Source organism: Phocoena sinus, chromosome 4 (genome assembly GCF_008692025.1).
Source record: "Phocoena sinus isolate mPhoSin1 chromosome 4, mPhoSin1.pri, whole genome shotgun sequence".
Lineage (NCBI taxonomy): Eukaryota > Metazoa > Chordata > Mammalia > Artiodactyla > Phocoenidae > Phocoena > Phocoena sinus.
In genome coordinates this window covers 50,467,798-50,485,353 of record NC_045766.1, presented here as the reverse complement: position 1 = coordinate 50,485,353, position 17,556 = coordinate 50,467,798, and the positions used below count along the sequence as shown (strand labels likewise).

General features: G+C 37.1%; 1 protein-coding gene across 12 annotated transcripts in view; it reads right to left on the bottom strand.

Moving 5' to 3' along the window:
* Positions 1 to 15,178, bottom strand: part of ECT2 (epithelial cell transforming 2) — a 64,213-nt gene extending 49,035 nt beyond the window's left edge. For 2 of the 12 annotated variants that reach the window (XM_032630844.1, XM_032630851.1), the window contains exons 1-12: positions 15,057 to 15,178; positions 11,304 to 11,455; positions 10,818 to 10,897; positions 10,613 to 10,705; positions 8,881 to 9,063; positions 7,309 to 7,398; positions 6,350 to 6,457; positions 5,317 to 5,390; positions 4,481 to 4,611; positions 4,225 to 4,340; positions 4,062 to 4,124; positions 2,535 to 2,757 (exon numbers count right to left, since the gene is read on the bottom strand). In XM_032630844.1, the coding sequence (XP_032486735.1) occupies positions 2,535 to 2,757; positions 4,062 to 4,124; positions 4,225 to 4,340; positions 4,481 to 4,611; positions 5,317 to 5,390; positions 6,350 to 6,457; positions 7,309 to 7,398; positions 8,881 to 9,063; positions 10,613 to 10,705; positions 10,818 to 10,897; positions 11,304 to 11,433 (1,291 nt within the window). In that variant the 5' untranslated portion in view covers positions 11,434 to 11,455; positions 15,057 to 15,178. Of the gene's footprint in view, positions 1 to 2,534; positions 2,758 to 4,061; positions 4,125 to 4,224; positions 4,341 to 4,480; positions 4,612 to 5,316; positions 5,391 to 6,349; positions 6,458 to 7,308; positions 7,399 to 8,880; positions 9,064 to 10,612; positions 10,706 to 10,817; positions 10,898 to 11,303; positions 11,456 to 14,844; positions 14,918 to 15,056 lie in introns of those variants that run through there. The other 10 variants (XM_032630847.1, XM_032630853.1, XM_032630848.1 and 7 more) reach the window with 7 other exon arrangements.
* Positions 15,179 to 17,556: the final 2,378 nt, after the last annotated feature.

Sequence of the window (17,556 nt, the reverse complement as noted above, 5' to 3'; positions counted from 1 at the left end):
CTTTCTATTTTTGCTAAGGAAGAATTTCTTCCATTTAATACTTTGCCATCTTCTCCTCTTCCTCCCCATCACTCCATTCTATCAATATTTCCCCAGTGCTTTTCACTTTTCTTTCCAAACATCATCAACTCTAGTTTAGGGCCTTATTACCTTGTGGCCCAAGTCTCTAGAGATTACTTCATGGTCAGGCTATCTCTAAACTGCCTTACTTCTAATCATGCTTCAGAATAATCCATTACAAATTACTTACTCAATGAATCACTCTGCTGCTCAAGTTTCTAAAGTTCCTTGCTGATGACAATATACAGATCAGACATGCCAGTCTGATCTCAAAGTTCTCTAATATTAGGCCCCAATCAACCTTTTTCTAATTTGACTCTTACTCCTCCATCCTCAATCAAACTGACCTATTCACTTTTCCCTAAAAACTCACTTTGTACGCTGTTACCTGTATTCTTGCTCCTCTTATAATCTCAAATCCACCTCAGTTTTCTGCGCCTACCTTAAATTGACTTTCAATTCCTTCCATGAATATTTAGTGAGTACCTACTCTATACTAGGCACTGGGAATAAAGCAGAGAAGCTAGACAAGGTTCTTGTTCTCTTCCAGCTTACATTCTGGTGAAGCAAGTAAAACAGAGCAGTAAACAAACAATTTCTAACAGTGATAACTACTACTGAAGGCAACAACCAGGTAACGGGTTGGTAGGAAGGAGTAGTGGGACAGAGACTTAACTTTAAAGAGAACCCCGATAAGATTTAAGACAGGGAGAGCAAATATAAAGTTCCTGAGGTATGGTTGTAGTAGAAAAATCTGAAGAATAATGAAGATATTATGACTGACACCCAGAGAGGATTAGTGGAGGACAAAAGCACATGAGGTTAGAAGTAGGTGAAGAAAGATTACATAGGAACCTGAAAGCTACGGTAATACAAAGCCATTGAATGACTTCATGCAGAGGAGCGGCATGAACTAATTTATACGTTTTTAGAGACTGGTTAGTCTGCATGTAGAAAGGCAAAAATGAGTACAGGGAGACCACCTTGGGGACCACTGCAATTGTCTAAGAGAGACCATTTTTACAGAAAAGGTTGATAAAGGAAGCGTAACAAAGGAACAGAGTTGGAGTGGCAGAGAGAATCAAGAGTTCTAATTTGATTATGTTAAGTTTAGGATGTGTATTAGACATGAACAAGGAGGTGTCAAGTATATTGTTGGACAGGGAAAACGGCAAATTTGGGAGTCAACAGCACATAGAAAAGCCATGGAATTAAATGAGATAATTTAGGAAGAATTCAATGGAGAAGAAACGACTCAGGAATAATATTCCACATTTAGAGTTAGAGAGAGAAGTTAGGTCAAGGAGAATGTGAAACAAGTGATATGCAAAAGCCAAAATTAAAAAATGTGTCCAGGAAGGAGAAGCTGCTAACGTGTTGAATGCTGCTGATCACACAAAAACTGTCAGCACCCCCAGCAAGAGCAACTGGAATGAATGAAATTCAATTGGAATGAATTGAAAGGAAAATAAAAAGCAAGGAAATGAGACAATGGATCAAGGTGATTCCTTCAAGAGTACCTATATGAAAGGGAAGAGGGAAATGGGACAGTAAGTGGAAAGTATTACAGAGTCCAGGGAAGGTTTTGATTGTTTCATAAATTAGAAAACACAACAAATTTGTGTGCAGACTAAAAAAAACAGAGGGGAAAAACTGAAGATCAAGAGAGAAGAGCTAATTATAGGTGGCTTCCTGTATCAGCTGAGAACAAAGTAAATTCACCTTCCTCTGACTTCACTGTACCTATTTTCTCTATAATCTATGTGACATCTTCTATGATTCCTGTGTGTTAAGAACCTGCTCTTTGAACAGTTCTATCACTTTCTAGCTGTGTGACCCCAGACAAGTTTTACTTCTCTAACCTCAATCTAGTCATCTGTAAAACAGGGACAATAAAACCTATCTTATAAATATACAAAACACATAAACAGTTAGTATATAGCAAGCAACTATTAAATGTAAGCATTTTCATGTGCCTTTTCTCCTCAGACAGAACAAAGGTCATTAAAAACAGAGCCTTTCTGGGACCTCCCTGGTGGCTCAGTAGTTAAGAATCCGCCTGCCAATGCAGGGGAGACAGGTTCGAGCCCTGGTCCAGGAAGATCCCACATGCCGCAGAGCAACTAAGCCTGTGCGCCACAACTACTGACCCTGCGCTCTACAGCCCGAGAGCCACAACTACTGAGCCCACGTGCCACAAGTACTGAAGCCCGCGTGCCTAGAGCCTGTGCTCCGCAACAAGAGAAGCCACCGCAAGGAGAAGCCCGCACACCGAAACGAAGAGTAGCCCCCGCTCGCCACAACTAAAGAAAGCCCGCGTGCAGCAACGAAGACCCAATGCAGCCAAAAATAAATTAATTAATGTAAAACAAAGAGCCTTTCATATTCACTGTAGTAGGGATTTATCTATCTATATTCTAATAATTATTCTATTCCACTAAATTTAAACATCAATTTTTTAAAATGTGAATTACCTCCGTAGTTAATGCTAGATTCTGGTGTGTTGGAGATATCTAGGAGTGACCCTATAGAAAGGGAATGTTCAGCTGACGGGCGCTTACGGGGAGGGAAAGGTGACATGTCTGTCTCTCTTGAAAGCTGAGCAAGTGTCTCTTTTAAACGACGTCTTTTGCGATTGCTGTTTGGGGTATTTAGAGAAAGCAGTGATACTGATTTCTTGAGCTCAGGTGTATTAGCCTGCAATCAAAAGCACAAAAGCTCAATTTTACTTCAGTCATTCTTTACTGAGACAGGAACAAAAGAAAAATATATTTATGAGTCTGACAAAATCGGGGTTTTGCACAAGAACTGTACATCTATATACTCTTCCATGTAATTCAGAAGCTTCATGAAACATAATAATCAAAGGAGCATTGTAATTATCTAACCCTTAACACCTAATGCTTTTTCTCCATAGCACTATTACTATTACATATTCATCTGTAAGCTTCTTTATTGTCTACTCCCCATTAGGCCATAAACTCCAGGAAGACAAAGACCATTCATATTTCATTCACCATATCTCTGGCATTTAGCACAATGCTTGGACATAGTGCTCTCCAATATTTGTCGAATACCACTTGATTTCAGGAGTTCTCTTCTGAAATCTAAGGCATATTTTTTAAACTTTATGTCAGGAACCTTACATTGAGAATAAGAGTCCAAAGAGAACACAACAGAGTACATATTTACATTTTATAGAAACACAATAAATCCACACCTTCGCTTTCAAATATTCCATTCAAAATTATTAAATCTCGAACTGAAGTAAATTTTCCTTAAAGCCTGCTTCTATACCTTTATGTCACATTTTGGTGAATGATACTACTTTTCACCAAGATCCAGCATCAAGGCTGGATTTTTCCTTGCCTATATTCCTTCTACTACAGTCATTTTTAAAATGCCATCTCTCCCCTTAATATTCTTCAGTGGTTCCAATACTTACAGGACAAATCCAAACCCTTTAACATATTAAAAACTTGATTCTGCCTATCTAGTCAGCTTTATCTGTTGGCCTTCCTTCCCACACTCTTTTCCAAAGCCATACTAAACTACTTGCTATTTTAATGTACTTTCAAGTTTTCATTCCCTCTCCCACCTGCTATCTAACATGAATGTCCTTACCAGGTTAGCCTAGGAAGCTGGCTCATATTTATTTGTTCTTTCAATCGCGCCTGAGACTCTCAGAGTGAAGCTAGTTAGAATACATACATTACTCAATTATAGCACATTTCTGCACGTCTCTCTTTCCTATAAGGTTCTAAGTTTTTGAAGATAGGGATGCATTACTGTTCATGATGGTATTACCAAGAGTTTGCACAGAATGAAAATCTACATAGACTATTACTCAATATCCAACTGTTGAATTATTCTGAAACCCCTAAATATGACAAAAAAGATGACCTGTGTGCTAATTATACTATGCTCTTTTGGGATAAAAAAGTGTCATCTTTATACAATCAAATTCACAGAATAAATGACAAAAGGGACAAAAAGCATACCTTTTCATATAAATACATAGTTTCTCCAGCTCGGGCATCCATCTGAATGCTTCCCCAGAACCACTAGGGGAAAGAACATTTTAATTAAGAATTTATCTCATCAGATAAGCTATCAATATTACCAATGTTTTTTAAAAACCAATCTCATTCTAGAATTACTTGCCTCTTGCTTGACAACATAAAGTTTCTTTGAAGGTTCAAATGGAAGTTCTTTTACTATATTTTCTTCAACGATAAGGTGAGTGCATCTTTCATCTCCAACAGGTAAATAGTTTCCTCCTAAAGAGGAAAGCATACAAGCATACATAAGCCCAACTATTTAGCCCCAGGCCCAAATTTTTAAAGAGGCATATTCACCTCCTGATCAGCAGGAGTAAGAAATAAAATACATATAACTTCTAAATTATGCTAAATTCTACCTTGCATTTCAGTCATTTCTTCCATATTGGTTTTCTCTTCATCTGAAAATCCCAGGAAACTTAAAATGCAATCTTGAAATGGAGGAACTTTAAATTCATTTCTAAATTCATCAAACGATGCACAGAAATCCCTAAAAACAAAACACACTCTTCTAAAACCAGCTTAACTGAAATTCAATAAGTTAGGCAGATTAATTTATAAATCTACAGTAATTCTCAAGGTTTTAGCATAACCTGTTTACTGAAAATATTTTACATTTGGTCCTGAAATGTTCATAAAAACCTCAGTTAAAAAAAAATTGACGTGTCCTCAGTCACCCCAGAAGTAACATCTCAAAGTTTAATCACAGGTAATCTTTACAAGATGCAAATCTCTGCTCTGTACATGAAATTTTATATGCATTCCAGGAGTTCTATAGTTTCATAAAATCTTAATAATGAAGTACAATAGCAAGGAATTATGTGATTGTAAAGCTTAACAAGGTTACGAAATGCAATCACCACTTAAAATGTAACCAGACAAACAGAAAATAAGAAAAAATACGGCACAACCCGAACATCCAGATGCATTAAGCTATTACCTGATAATTTTAGAATGTTCTTAATGGTTATTAAATTATTTCACAAAGTGAAGTTCAAAGATATCATAGATGTCTTGCCATTTTCAATTTTTTATAAACAAAACTTTGCTCCTCCTAGACTTTATTCCCTAAGCTTCACAAAGACTGAATTAATTTTTTTATATACTAATCTATGAATTTTGGGCATGTGGGTTTATCTTCATGACACAACGTGACTGATTTACATAATTAACTACTGAATTTCTAAACACTTACTGTTCATTCCGCCTTTCCCAAGCTTTATATATCCATTCTGGTTTCATAATTGGAGTACCCAGGCTCACAGCTATCTAAAAACATAAACATGTTTATCATTAATTATATGGTGAATTTTTATCTTGAATAACTGCATTCATGCAAGTTATAAGCAATTATATACATACATTTTGCCAGTCTTAGATCATTGTTCATCTGCTTTGTAACAAAATATAAAGAAAAATTAACAGAAAAAACTATCTTTCCATCATACAATTTAGGTTAAAATAACTTTGAAACAAGTTCCATGATGTCCAAACTGTTTCACTGTATTTTAGATAAAGACATCTGTGAAGTTAATTAAGTTCATCTTTATTACATTTCTATTTCTCTTTGTGTTTACCTCCTTGGAAGTACTAACCCCCAAGACAGCAGTAAGAGTAAGAGAAAATTTCTGATTAAGTCACTAAAACCTTAGATATGAATTGTAAATATACCTCCCAGGAATTCAACAATACTCTAAAATTACCATTTGCTACATAAATACACTGATGGAGGGTGGGAACAAAGTGATAAACTCTTCCTAACATATTCAAGTGCAATCTTAAACTAAGACTTTAATCCCAATGAAAGTATTTTCTCCCATTCTTTTATAATTTTCACAAGTTAAATCTTGGAAACATTTTATAAGAACAAAGTTCTGCTCTTAGATAAGAGAGAAATATCTGCCCTCATGACCTTCTGACTTCCTTATTCACCACTGCTCATAGTAATCTTTGCTAATATTATTCATCTGCCTAAACTGTTGTCCACCTACCAACCTCCACAATCCCCAGCATCTTTTAAGACCTAACTCAAGTTCCACTGCCTCCTTCAAACCTCAGGGGCCACACTCCTATGATTTAAAATTTTTACTAAATGTTCATATAGCAAAAATTGAATTTCTGATCCTCAATAAATTATGGGGGAAATAGACAGGATAAGAGCACTACTGTTAAATCCATCCTCAAACAGTGCTATATTGAAATATACAAAAATACCGAAGTTTACATACCCTGAATTTTTCTCCTTGTGTACAATTTGCCACCAAATGTGTAACTTTTGAATTAAAGTCTTTTCGAATAACTCCACCCATGTGATGAACCAATGTCACCAATCTGACCTCAAAAGAAAATGTAAACATTGACTTTATCATTAATTTGAACAAAATTTTAAACTATGTTTATAATTCATTTAGCATTTACTGAATACTTTCTATTTATAAGGTACATATGTGAATTTTTATAAAGATAAATTTTATGTCAAAAAAATTAAAGGTTCATTTGCCTTATTGGCACAGGCAAAATTATACAGAGATAAGCTAGTAAAGATGATCACACAAAACTAAGTTAATTAACAACTGGCTTTCACACAAGTAAGAAAGTAAATATATTACTTTTTGGAGGGGGGTGAAGTAGAAAAGAATAGCATTATTGCTTTGCCAAGCAAAGGGGGACATATCAGGCTCATGCCTGGAAAAACTGTGTGTTCCAGTACATTATTTTTTTAAAACCAGGTTGCCATCACACCAAGATTCTTCCCACAAAATTAGAGTAATACCCCATTAGCTCCAACATAAAAAATTTTATGGATCAAAGAAAGAAGTTTCTATGAATTCTCTAGAGCAATGAGAATGCTTTAAGGCTGGACCTGCATAACAAAAAATCACAATGCGTAAACAAAAACTTCAAATAATGTGGCTCATGTGATACTTAACAAAAAGACAGTTTAAACAGATTAGATAGTCATGAAATTTTTCTAATTCACATACCAGCTATCCTAGATGAAATATCTGTTTCTTTACAAGGCTCTTCAGAGTATTTCTTCACAAAGTTTAAGACCTAGTATATTCATAGTAATTTCTCCTTCAATATTTTAAAAATAAAACCATGATATAACTACCAAAAAAAAGCTAATTTAAATTAATTTTGCTAGAAAAAATATTCTTTGAATAGAATGTTTTAAAATACTTACTAGTTCTTCTTTCTTCCTGAATCCAGTAAAACATAGTACTAGATTCATCATGCTTGTACAATAGAGTGGGCGACATGAAAATGGCAAAGGCTGAAGGATACAACAATTTTAAATCTGTGAGCTTCTTTACAGTAAAAATAGAACACATCTTTCTCAAGCTAAACGTATTTCCCTCTCTTGCCAATTAACTTTCCCAATCCAAAGATATACTTCCACCTTTCAATATGCAACAAATAGCAAAAACCCAGTTTCACAATAAAAATTTCCCATGATTCCCATATTGTATTTGATACATATCATCTAGACACACTTTACTACTGGCAAATAAAACATAAATATTCATACCCAAACCTTTATTTCCAAAATGTACTTTGACACAGATGAAGTATTGTAAGGAAAGATTTCCATACGTTACTGTAAATGCTTGAAATTAAAGTTAAAAGAGGTCAAAAATAGTTTCTAATAAATACTAATAATACATATACTTGAACCAAATATGATTCCAATTTTTGGGCTAAAAAATGGAGATAATAAATAATTTAACAAATGGTTTTATCTATCTGTCTATACATGAAAGAGAATGGATAAAAATATATATTTAATTTCCACTATTATACAGGAATGTTCTTTTCCATAATTGTGGCCTTTAAAAAGTTTGTGTGGTTTCTGAAAGCAACACTTCTGAATCAAAACAGAGAATTAATGATTATCATGTGCTCATTACTAGTATCTATAACAAAAGAAGCACAAAGACCCAAGCAATTTAAAGTTAAGGCAAGCTTAAGAATGCCAAAACAGAGCAATAAAAACCAAAGAATAGGTATTAACTCTACTACAACTCTTACACTGAAATGCTATTTAAAAACAAAAAGCTAAAGTAGGACTTCCCTGGTGGTGCAGTGGTTAAGAATCTGCCTGCCAATGCAGGGGACATGGGTTCAAGCCCTGGTCTGGGAAGAGCCCACATGCCGCAGAGCAACTAAGCCCGTGCGCCACAACTACTGAGCCTGCGCTCTAGAGCCAGCGAGCCACAACTACTGAGCCTACGTGCCACAACTACTGAAGCCCACACGCCTAGAGCCTGTGCTCCACAACAAGAGGAGCCACCACAATGAGAAGCCCGCGCGCCGCAACGAAGAGTAGCCCCCTCTCGCCACAAATAGAGAAAGCCTGCACGCAGCAACGAAGACCCAACACAGTCATAAATGAATGAATGAATAAATAAATAAATAAATAGCTAAAGTAATTTCCCTAATTTTAAATCATGCAGAAACTGATAAAAATGGAATTGTGGTACCAGTTCTGTGCGAAGGAAAATTAAAGTTTATGTACATATACACATCTTTAGAACTCAAGTTTAAGCAAACTACTACTTCCCAAGATACTGCAGGTATTGAGACTAAATATATGTAAATAATATTGTTTAGAATTAAAGGACTATATTAGATTAGCCACTACTATTCCTATCCTAAATATTCACATTCTCAACAATTAATGAAATTTTTCTGCATAAAAATTCTTTAATAAAAATTTAACCTTGAGAAGTTATAATACGCATATATTCTTTCTTACCTCTCCTTTTTGTGCACAGTTTAATACAACTGGTGGTCCAATAACTCTACAGTCGGTCTTATATAACTCATTAAAGACAGAATCCTGGAAGTCCATGACTATGAATACATTTTCAAATTCTGGAGAATCCAAACTTTTAAATTCTTCAACTGATTCCATCTTCACAAATGGCACTTTAATTTCCTTGATTTTTTTCACGGAGTTATTAGAAATAAAATATTATAAAATTAATTCATGTGTCTCTCTAAATAAGACCTAAAAATCAATTCAATATCAACATTTTTATTTTTATATTTGCAGAAGTTTAAAATCATACAATAAGCATTATACTTAATAGTGAACAGTCATATTTCTTTACTTATGTTTTTATATAAACGTATCTCCATCCATATTAAGATGTTAAATTTTGAAGATTATTATAAAGGCATAAGTTTCTGACATGACTTGGTAGTCATTATAAAGCATCTAGTATGCATACAAAATAAAGATGATGAATTTTTTAAGTACACGTATTTATAGTAAGATGCATTATAAAGATATCCACTACTGCTCTTTATTCTGATCAAGAAAATGACGCCACGCATATAGTTCTTCCTGCACAAACTGTTTTCAGAAAAATAGAAAAAATACTATGACATGCAACATCTACAAAAAGGATGGAGTTAACTTAATGATTTCAGTATATACAAGGGAAGTAAGAGAAATATATGAAATATGTAGGCAGTTGCAGCATGGCAAACACAGGATATAAAAAGGCAAGTGAGTGTTTAACACTTTATACTGTAGATCTATGAAAAAGAATGAAGATTTTTTGGTATCTATATGCCTCCCGTTTTTAAAGAACAGAACCATTTAAAAGAAAATTCAAATGGGTCAGTAAATTATTTGGGATTTATTTGCTAGGCTGATGTGTAGGGCTGAATTGTGTATATCCAAAACTCATGCTGAAGTCTATAGGGATACCTTAGAATGTGACTATCTGGAGATATGGCCTTTGAACATGTAATTAAGGTTAAATGAAGTCACAAGGGTAGATCCTAGTCAGATTGGATTAGTGGTGGATTGGTGTCCTTATAAGAGGGGGAAATTTGGACACACTAAAGAGCAGAGATGTGCATGTACAGAAGGCTGTGTGAAGATATATGAAGAAGGTGGCAGCCATCTACAAACCAAGGAGAGAGGCCTCAAGAGAAATCAAACCTGCTGACACCTTGATCTTGGACTTTTAGTCTCCAGGAAAGTGAGAAAATAAATTTCTGTTGTTTAAGTTGCCCAGTCTGTGGTATTTTGACATGGAGGCCCTCACAATCTAGTATAACTGGTATAGAGTTAGATATATTTCACATGCTGACATAAATTCCCTGATGACTGTCAATTATTGTGATTTGTAATTCTGGAAATAAAGCAAGAATTTAGAATAAATATAAAATTATTGAGAAAAAAGAAGCTAAAGAGTTTAAAGTGTCATCTTCATAAATACATAAATGGAATGTCATTTAAATCTAACAATGCCAAATTACTTTATAAGGATTTCATTATTTATGAAACATTGTATTTTTGGGTTTCAGAAACACCCAAATTTTAAAATAAATGTAATAGTTTCTAGTAATCTAGCTTCAGAGTGCTCAGAGTATAACTTGTGCCTAATTTAGGTCCAATCACCATAAGTGGACTCTACAAATACAATCAAAGGAAGTGCAGCATGCCACATGCAATGAAATGCTTGACCTACCATATTAACAATACTTTTTATTAATTTTTCATCCGATTTTCCAGGACAACTTTCTTTTATCTTTATAACAGGGACTTCCATTATTTTAATAGTCTGTGGAAAAGAGACTTAAGTGTGAGGTTAAGAAAACTATAAATTTATTTATACACAGATGGAAGAAAAATATTTTAAAAAACCCAAAAATCTAAAAACTAAATTCCCATACCTTTAAGGCTTTTATAAGTTCTTCTTGTTTTCCAGCTTCTTGAACCAATATTATTCTTGTTTCAATCTGAGGCATTTCTTCTATTAAAATTAAAAATGTTTAAGTAAAACATTTTTATTCACTAACATCAAAATCAACAGCACATGCAACTTTACGAAAGATCCATTTATACAGTGAAAAAGGAAGAAGTGGCTCTTCTCCTGACCAGTCATAACTGACTATATTCTAGCTAACAATGTTGCAGCTAGACTGCCCTCACATACGGGAAAAGCAATATCCAACAAGATGCTTTCACCTTCAAATTTGGGAAGCATTTATCCAAACAATAATAAAAAATCTAGTGTAAAGAGTTTCTGTTAACAAATTTTTACTGAATACCTGTAGCCTAGCTTAACAGTATTACAGTTAAATCATAAGAAAGTTACTAGTCAGTAAGTTTAGGATTAAAATAGTGATTTGATATTTTAAAGCAAATAACATCTTTACCTTCAACATATGAACTAGATCCAATAAATAAGTTTTCCTTAGAGGTTTCAGTAACTTTAGAATCAAAAATGGAAGAGTCTGCCAAGCTTGTACTCCCAGTAGTGGATGTTAATGCACTATTTTCCGCCATTATTTGTACTTTTCTGCAATGGCTGAAAAAAACAAAATTTGAATAAAATTACATGAAACAAACAATTACTGGGCAAAAACAAGCATTATACCTAGAACTTATAAAAAGTATCACTACCCTTTTTTTTTTTTTAATACTGAACCAAACAAAGTCACTCAACTTCTCTGAGCCTCAGTTTGCTCTTCTGTAAAGTAAAGATACTAATAACTGACTCACAGGGATACAGTAAAAATAACAATGTACCAAAAGTACTCAGATATTACCTGACAGTCAAAAAGTACTCACAAAGGTACTCATAAATACTATGCTACCTCTCCACTCCATACCTTTGCCCTCAACCAAACTATTTCTCTTCCTGTATTCATTTATAATACCATCATCCCCCAAATAATCCCAGTCAAAACCACGAACCAGCCATACTCTTTCATCTGCCTCATTCGCCCTGCCCCAAAGCATCTCTGTATCTCTGGGACCCAGCCCCCCTTTCTATGGCCAATGCCATAGTGGCCACTTGGTCAAATACAACAGTTCCAAACAACTTTATCACCAGTTTCTTCAGAGGTCACTTTCCACATGGTTTTCAGGGTATGCTCCTAAAAACAAATGTGACCATATTATTTCGCTACTTAGAACTTCCATGAGCACTGCTCCCTATCCGATCAAGTTCAAATTCACCATCCACTTTACACTTTAGTCCTAGCCTACCTATTTAGCCTCATCTCCTGTATTTCCCCCAGTCCACGTCGACTGTATGCTCCAGCCACAAAGCATTTCCCAGCATTTTTCAAATACAGATCATAATTTACTCCACACCTACTTGTATTTAATAGTGCTCAATTATCCACCTATCATGTCTTTCAACCCCTGACCCACCACTCTTGACTTATCCTCTGTAGATTCCTCCAAACCTCTCATGTATAACTGGACTGCTCCCTTACTTGTATTTTTATATTACTTTACAAATGTCTAAAAGATTTCACGAGACAATTAACACATGTCAATAAGACTCTGGACTATGAAAGAAAATCTTTGTTTTTAAATTTCCAGGACTTAAAGAGTTGAAAAGTTAAGCAAGCAGGGAATAAAGAAAAAGTTGAATAGATCTTCATCAATTTAAATTGGGGTTTTTACATAAGTTTATTATCTTGAAGTAAATTTCCAGAATATTGGGCAAATATAAAGAGGAAGCCCAATCTTATCTGGAGGTCTATGCCTGATCTCTTTCCTACTTTTTCAGAATAATAAAATATACAAATAACTTCCACCAGATTTTTAGCAAAGTAATAGTTTCAGGTATCATTAGCAGCATTTCGGCACGGTGATGTCAAATAGTGTGAATATGTACAGACTAATAACAACAGATCTAAGCACAATTATTAGGTGCACACTTCAAAGACAAGCAACTCAGCTTCCTGTCTCAGCTCTGCACTTAGTAGGTTAAGCCTCAGCTTCCACATCAGGAAAAGAAATAATAGCACAACTCAAATCCAATTGTGATTAAAAACTGAATAGATGATGTCTCTAAATGAGTGATGATTATTCATTCTCATATATACTCACAATGTGGACATTTCTCATTGTCTTACCAAACATCCACGGCAATCATTATTCTAAGGCTCTCCAAAGAAGTGCTCCAATAGTTGTTAATAAGAGCCTTTACTTAGAATCAATGATAAATTCTATCCAGCACTTATCTTTTTGTTAAGTCTCACACTTAAATGTTTCCAGTGAAAAAGAAAGGCTCTATCTAAACAGGCTTTCATTTAAAGTCCCCTTAAAAGAATGTTAAAAAGAAAAACCGGGGCTTCCCTGGTGGCGCAGTGGTTGAGAGTCTGCCTGCTAATGCAGGGGACACGGGGTTCAGGCCCTGGTCTGGGAGGATCCTGCGTGCCGCGGAGCGACTGGGCCCATGAGCCACAACTACTGAGCCTGCGCGTCTGGAGCCTGTGCTCCGCAAGGGGAGAGACCGCGAGAGTGAGAGGCCCGCGCACCGCGATGAGGCGTGGCCCCCGCTTGCCAAAACTAGAGAAAGCCCTCACGCAGAAACGAAGACCCAACACAGCAAAAATAAATTAATTAATATCCTTCTTAAAAAAAAAATAAAGAAAAACCAAGAGATGAATTAACCTGCCTTAAGGAATGTAGGAGGAGGGAGACTTTAATAAATCAAAAACACCATGAGTTTACATTTTTCACCTATGCCTCTCTGTTTAAAGACCATCAAAACAGGTAGGTGACTGGGACTTCCCTGGTGGTCCAGGGGCTAAGACTCTGCGCTCCCAATGCAGGGGGCCCAGGTTCGATCCCTGGTCAGGGAACTAGATCCCATATGTTGCAGCTAAGAGTTCGCATGCCGCAACTAAAGATCCCACGTGACCCCTAAAGCTCCCACGTGACCCCAACGAAGATCCTGCGCAACGAATATCCTGCATGCCACAACTAAGATCCCACGCAGCCAAAAAAAAAAAAGTAGGTGATTAAAAATTAAAATTGACTGATGACACTGTATGTGATCAATTTACTGCCAAAACAGTTTTAAAATTTAGAAAAAAGCTGCATGCTAAACTCATCACATATCAACAGTCTGATTACAAACTGAAATACACTGATCACTTTTTCACATTCATGTATTCTGTAAGTTTTTTATAACAAACACAAAAGGATCAGTGTTCATAAATCCATACAGATTACTTCTCATCTGAGAACATACTCAAGGAGCTTCTAACTAAATACAACTCATGCCTTTTTTCATCACAAAGATAAAATTTGTCATTTAAACAAGTTTTCTTTTACTTATTTTTTTAGGCAATCATCTTTCAGGGTGGAGGAGCTAAACGCCTTCCTGGGTATGTTGGTGGTGTTATAATAACATTGCTAACATTACATAACACTGTGACTAACAATATTTATTTAACGCTTAATATGCGGCATTATTCTAAACCTTTAGACATTGTTCTAAACTTTTTACTTGTATTCATTTAATCTTTGCAACAATCCTAAGAGGCAGGTACTATTATCATATTCCTCTTACAGGTAAAGAAACCTAGAGCGGAGAGATTAATTCCCCCCAGGTCAGAGTGTTGTTAGTGGCAAAACAAGGGTTCAAATCCGGTCTGATTCCAGAGGCTGCGCTTTTAACCATTAAGCCATACCCGTCTGTACGCGGGGTGGGGCGCTGGAACGAGCTGGCGTTTTATCTTAAATACTAAAAACTAAAGAGAAGACGCCAAGAAGAATCCAAGGGTGAAACCACTAAGTAATCTGAGATAAGCCCCCAAAGGGCGCAGCTGCCGGCCCCCAGAGCCGCAGAGCCCACTGCGGTTTGCCAAGACCCCTTTCCCGACAACTCCCCACTTTGCCCAGAAACTCTTTCGGAAGAAATATTCAACCAGGTGAGCGGTGACGACGCACAGCAGCCAGGTGGACCTCGGGCTCCCACTCCGCATCCCGGCCCCGATGTTGGGAACGCGGCGGTGTGGTTCCCAGAGCCGGGAAGCCAAGGCTGGGAGCTCCGGAATTCGCGGTCACCGGGGCGGGGCCGTGGGACACAAGCAGAGCGGCCCACTGCTCCAGGGACGCCGGCCCTCTCCCACCTCCGCCACCCGCACCCACAGAGCCCTCACCACTCTCAAAAGACGCCCTGGAAGTTCCACCTTTTCAAGAACCGACCCTCCTCACTTTTACCGCCATTCCTCGCCGCCGGCGGCCGCAGCCAATTCAAAAAGTGACCCGCAGAGGGGCGGTGATTGGCCGCCGCTCCCCGCCCACCTCCCCGCAGGTGCCAACCGATTGGTTGTGCGTGTGTTTCAAATAAACCCAACGGCTCCGACGTCAGAACGTCCCGAATTTGTAGAGAAGTGCCCGGATGTTACCAGGAGGTGGTAGTAATGGCTCCTGGGCTTCTGTGGGAGTAGCAGGTGTGTCTGTGACTACCGCTTGTTTACTCAGTAAACATCCCGTTTCCTAAGGAAAGTTTGAGTGGATTCTTCGTCCCCTCGGCTTTTTTTTTTCCCCCCGCCACCAAATCCTTTAAACGTAATCAGTGCCTTGGCAGATGAATTTTTCTCCAGTGATTCCTGTGAGCTGTAAGATTTTTCTGCCTGAGCTTTAGGAATTTAAAGTTGGGTTAAGGGGTTTGGGGTTTGGTGGTTGTGTTGGCGCGGCGGGGCCCAGGACACGGGAACTCGGAGTCTCTCCAGATGGACTTCAAATCAGCAGCCTCTTATTTAAATCCTGACGTATGTAAAGCACTGTGCTCTGGTCTAGGGAATTTCACGGATGATTAGAATAAATTCTTAGTGTTTCTAAGCCTTTTAAAAAAAATATAAGCTTGCATTTGAACAAATGTAAAAATATGTCACGAGATTCTAGACTCTTCTGGAGCCAAAGTAAATTGTCAGCTGCTGCGCCCGCCCCTCCCCCCCTTCCCCGAGGTCTTTTGCTGCTTTCCTCTGAAGTCTAGCCAAGAATTTATCGGTTTTCCTATAATTACGATTGCTATCATGAAAATCTTTTATTTTCTTTGTTTTCTAAATATAATATCTTGTCACACAACCTCTTAAAAAGACACCTCCCGAAGGTGAGTTTTGCATAGTTCCCACCTGATCGCTGGTTTAAATAAAGGAAGAAAGGAGAATCCGCTGCTGAAACCTTAAATTTCAACAAGAGGAGGAGAACTTGTACTTTGGAATGGAACACTTCTGAACGTCTCAAACAGGTCGTCAGGATTTGGAATTTTTCCTAACTTTGTCAGGCCACCTTAGAATGCCTGAAAAGTTTGTAATGCATTCCACAAAATGAGTGAACCAGTCTGGTAATTATTGGTTTCCCTGTTGATAATTGAAGAATATTTACAGTCTGCCCTTCATTTAATGCCATGATAACCGTTAGGGAGAAAGCAAAGAAAAACAGTAATTGAAATTTCACTTTGGAATGTGCTTGCATACTTAAACTAGGGTGTGCCCAGCATTCCAAAAGGTCTCCTCACTGAAAATACATTGAGCTAGTGAAGAAAGCAACCTGTTTCCTCTGTGCATTGCTCCCTGTTAGGCTTTGCACCCAAATCTATTGATTGCCTACACGGTATCACCACACAAATTGTATGCTAGCCTAACGAAAGCTATACTTGATTCCTTTTAAGGGTTATATGGCAGTCTGACTAGCAAATAAACGGGCAATACAGTCTTCTAACATTTCCTAACCATGTGACATCCTTTTCCATTTCCTAGGCAAGTAACCTCAAGCAAATAATTTAACCTCTCTATGCCTCAGTTTGAGTCTTTATAAAAGGGCATGATAATACTTACCTCAGAGTATTGTTGTGAGGATTAAAAGTTAATATATGTAATTAAAACATATTCTAGCATATAATAAACATTCAGTAGATGTTAGCTGTTAATATTACTACTACTTTGCTGCTGTGGCTGCTGCTACTATTACCACTACTGTTACCTCAGCTGAGGCCCTATACTTGCCTGATGGGACTGATGGCCCTCTACACCGCCTTCTCACCCCTGACCACAGGAGCAATGGCAGCAGTGTTTCTGTTCCCTTTGCCCCACCCATTCCCAGCCACAAATCCTGCCACCCACCAGACCAAGCTTGGTGCAGTGAAGACCTCCATTGCATTCTTTTGCTACCAGAGAGAGGACAGTCCTTCTACACCAAACCTAATCTCTCTTCTCTTTTAAGGGAAAGCCTGCAATGCTCAAGATGTCTCCTCTTGTCTAGAAGATACGGCCTTCTTGCTGCTGCCCTTGGCCAGGCTTCTGTCCCCTTCCAAGGCAAGTCCAGCCAAGATTCTTTATGCTAAATGCAAGCCTCTTCCTTCAGGTGCCTTCACTGGAAATGTAGTTATTGAATTCATATGTCAAGGGGACAAAACTGTTTACAGTACAGGATAAATAGATAGGTAGATAGATAGATAGATAAATATGAGAAGTTCCTTGAAAGAATAAACCATTTAAAAAATTCTTACATGTCATTCACAGCTCCTAAGATGCTGAATGAACAGTTTTCAACAAAAAATACTAAAGGAATTGAACTAAAGTACTTAGTATATTAAAGTACGTGACATATTTTCATCAAACAATATGATAATTTCTGAGGTGGGGAAATGAAATG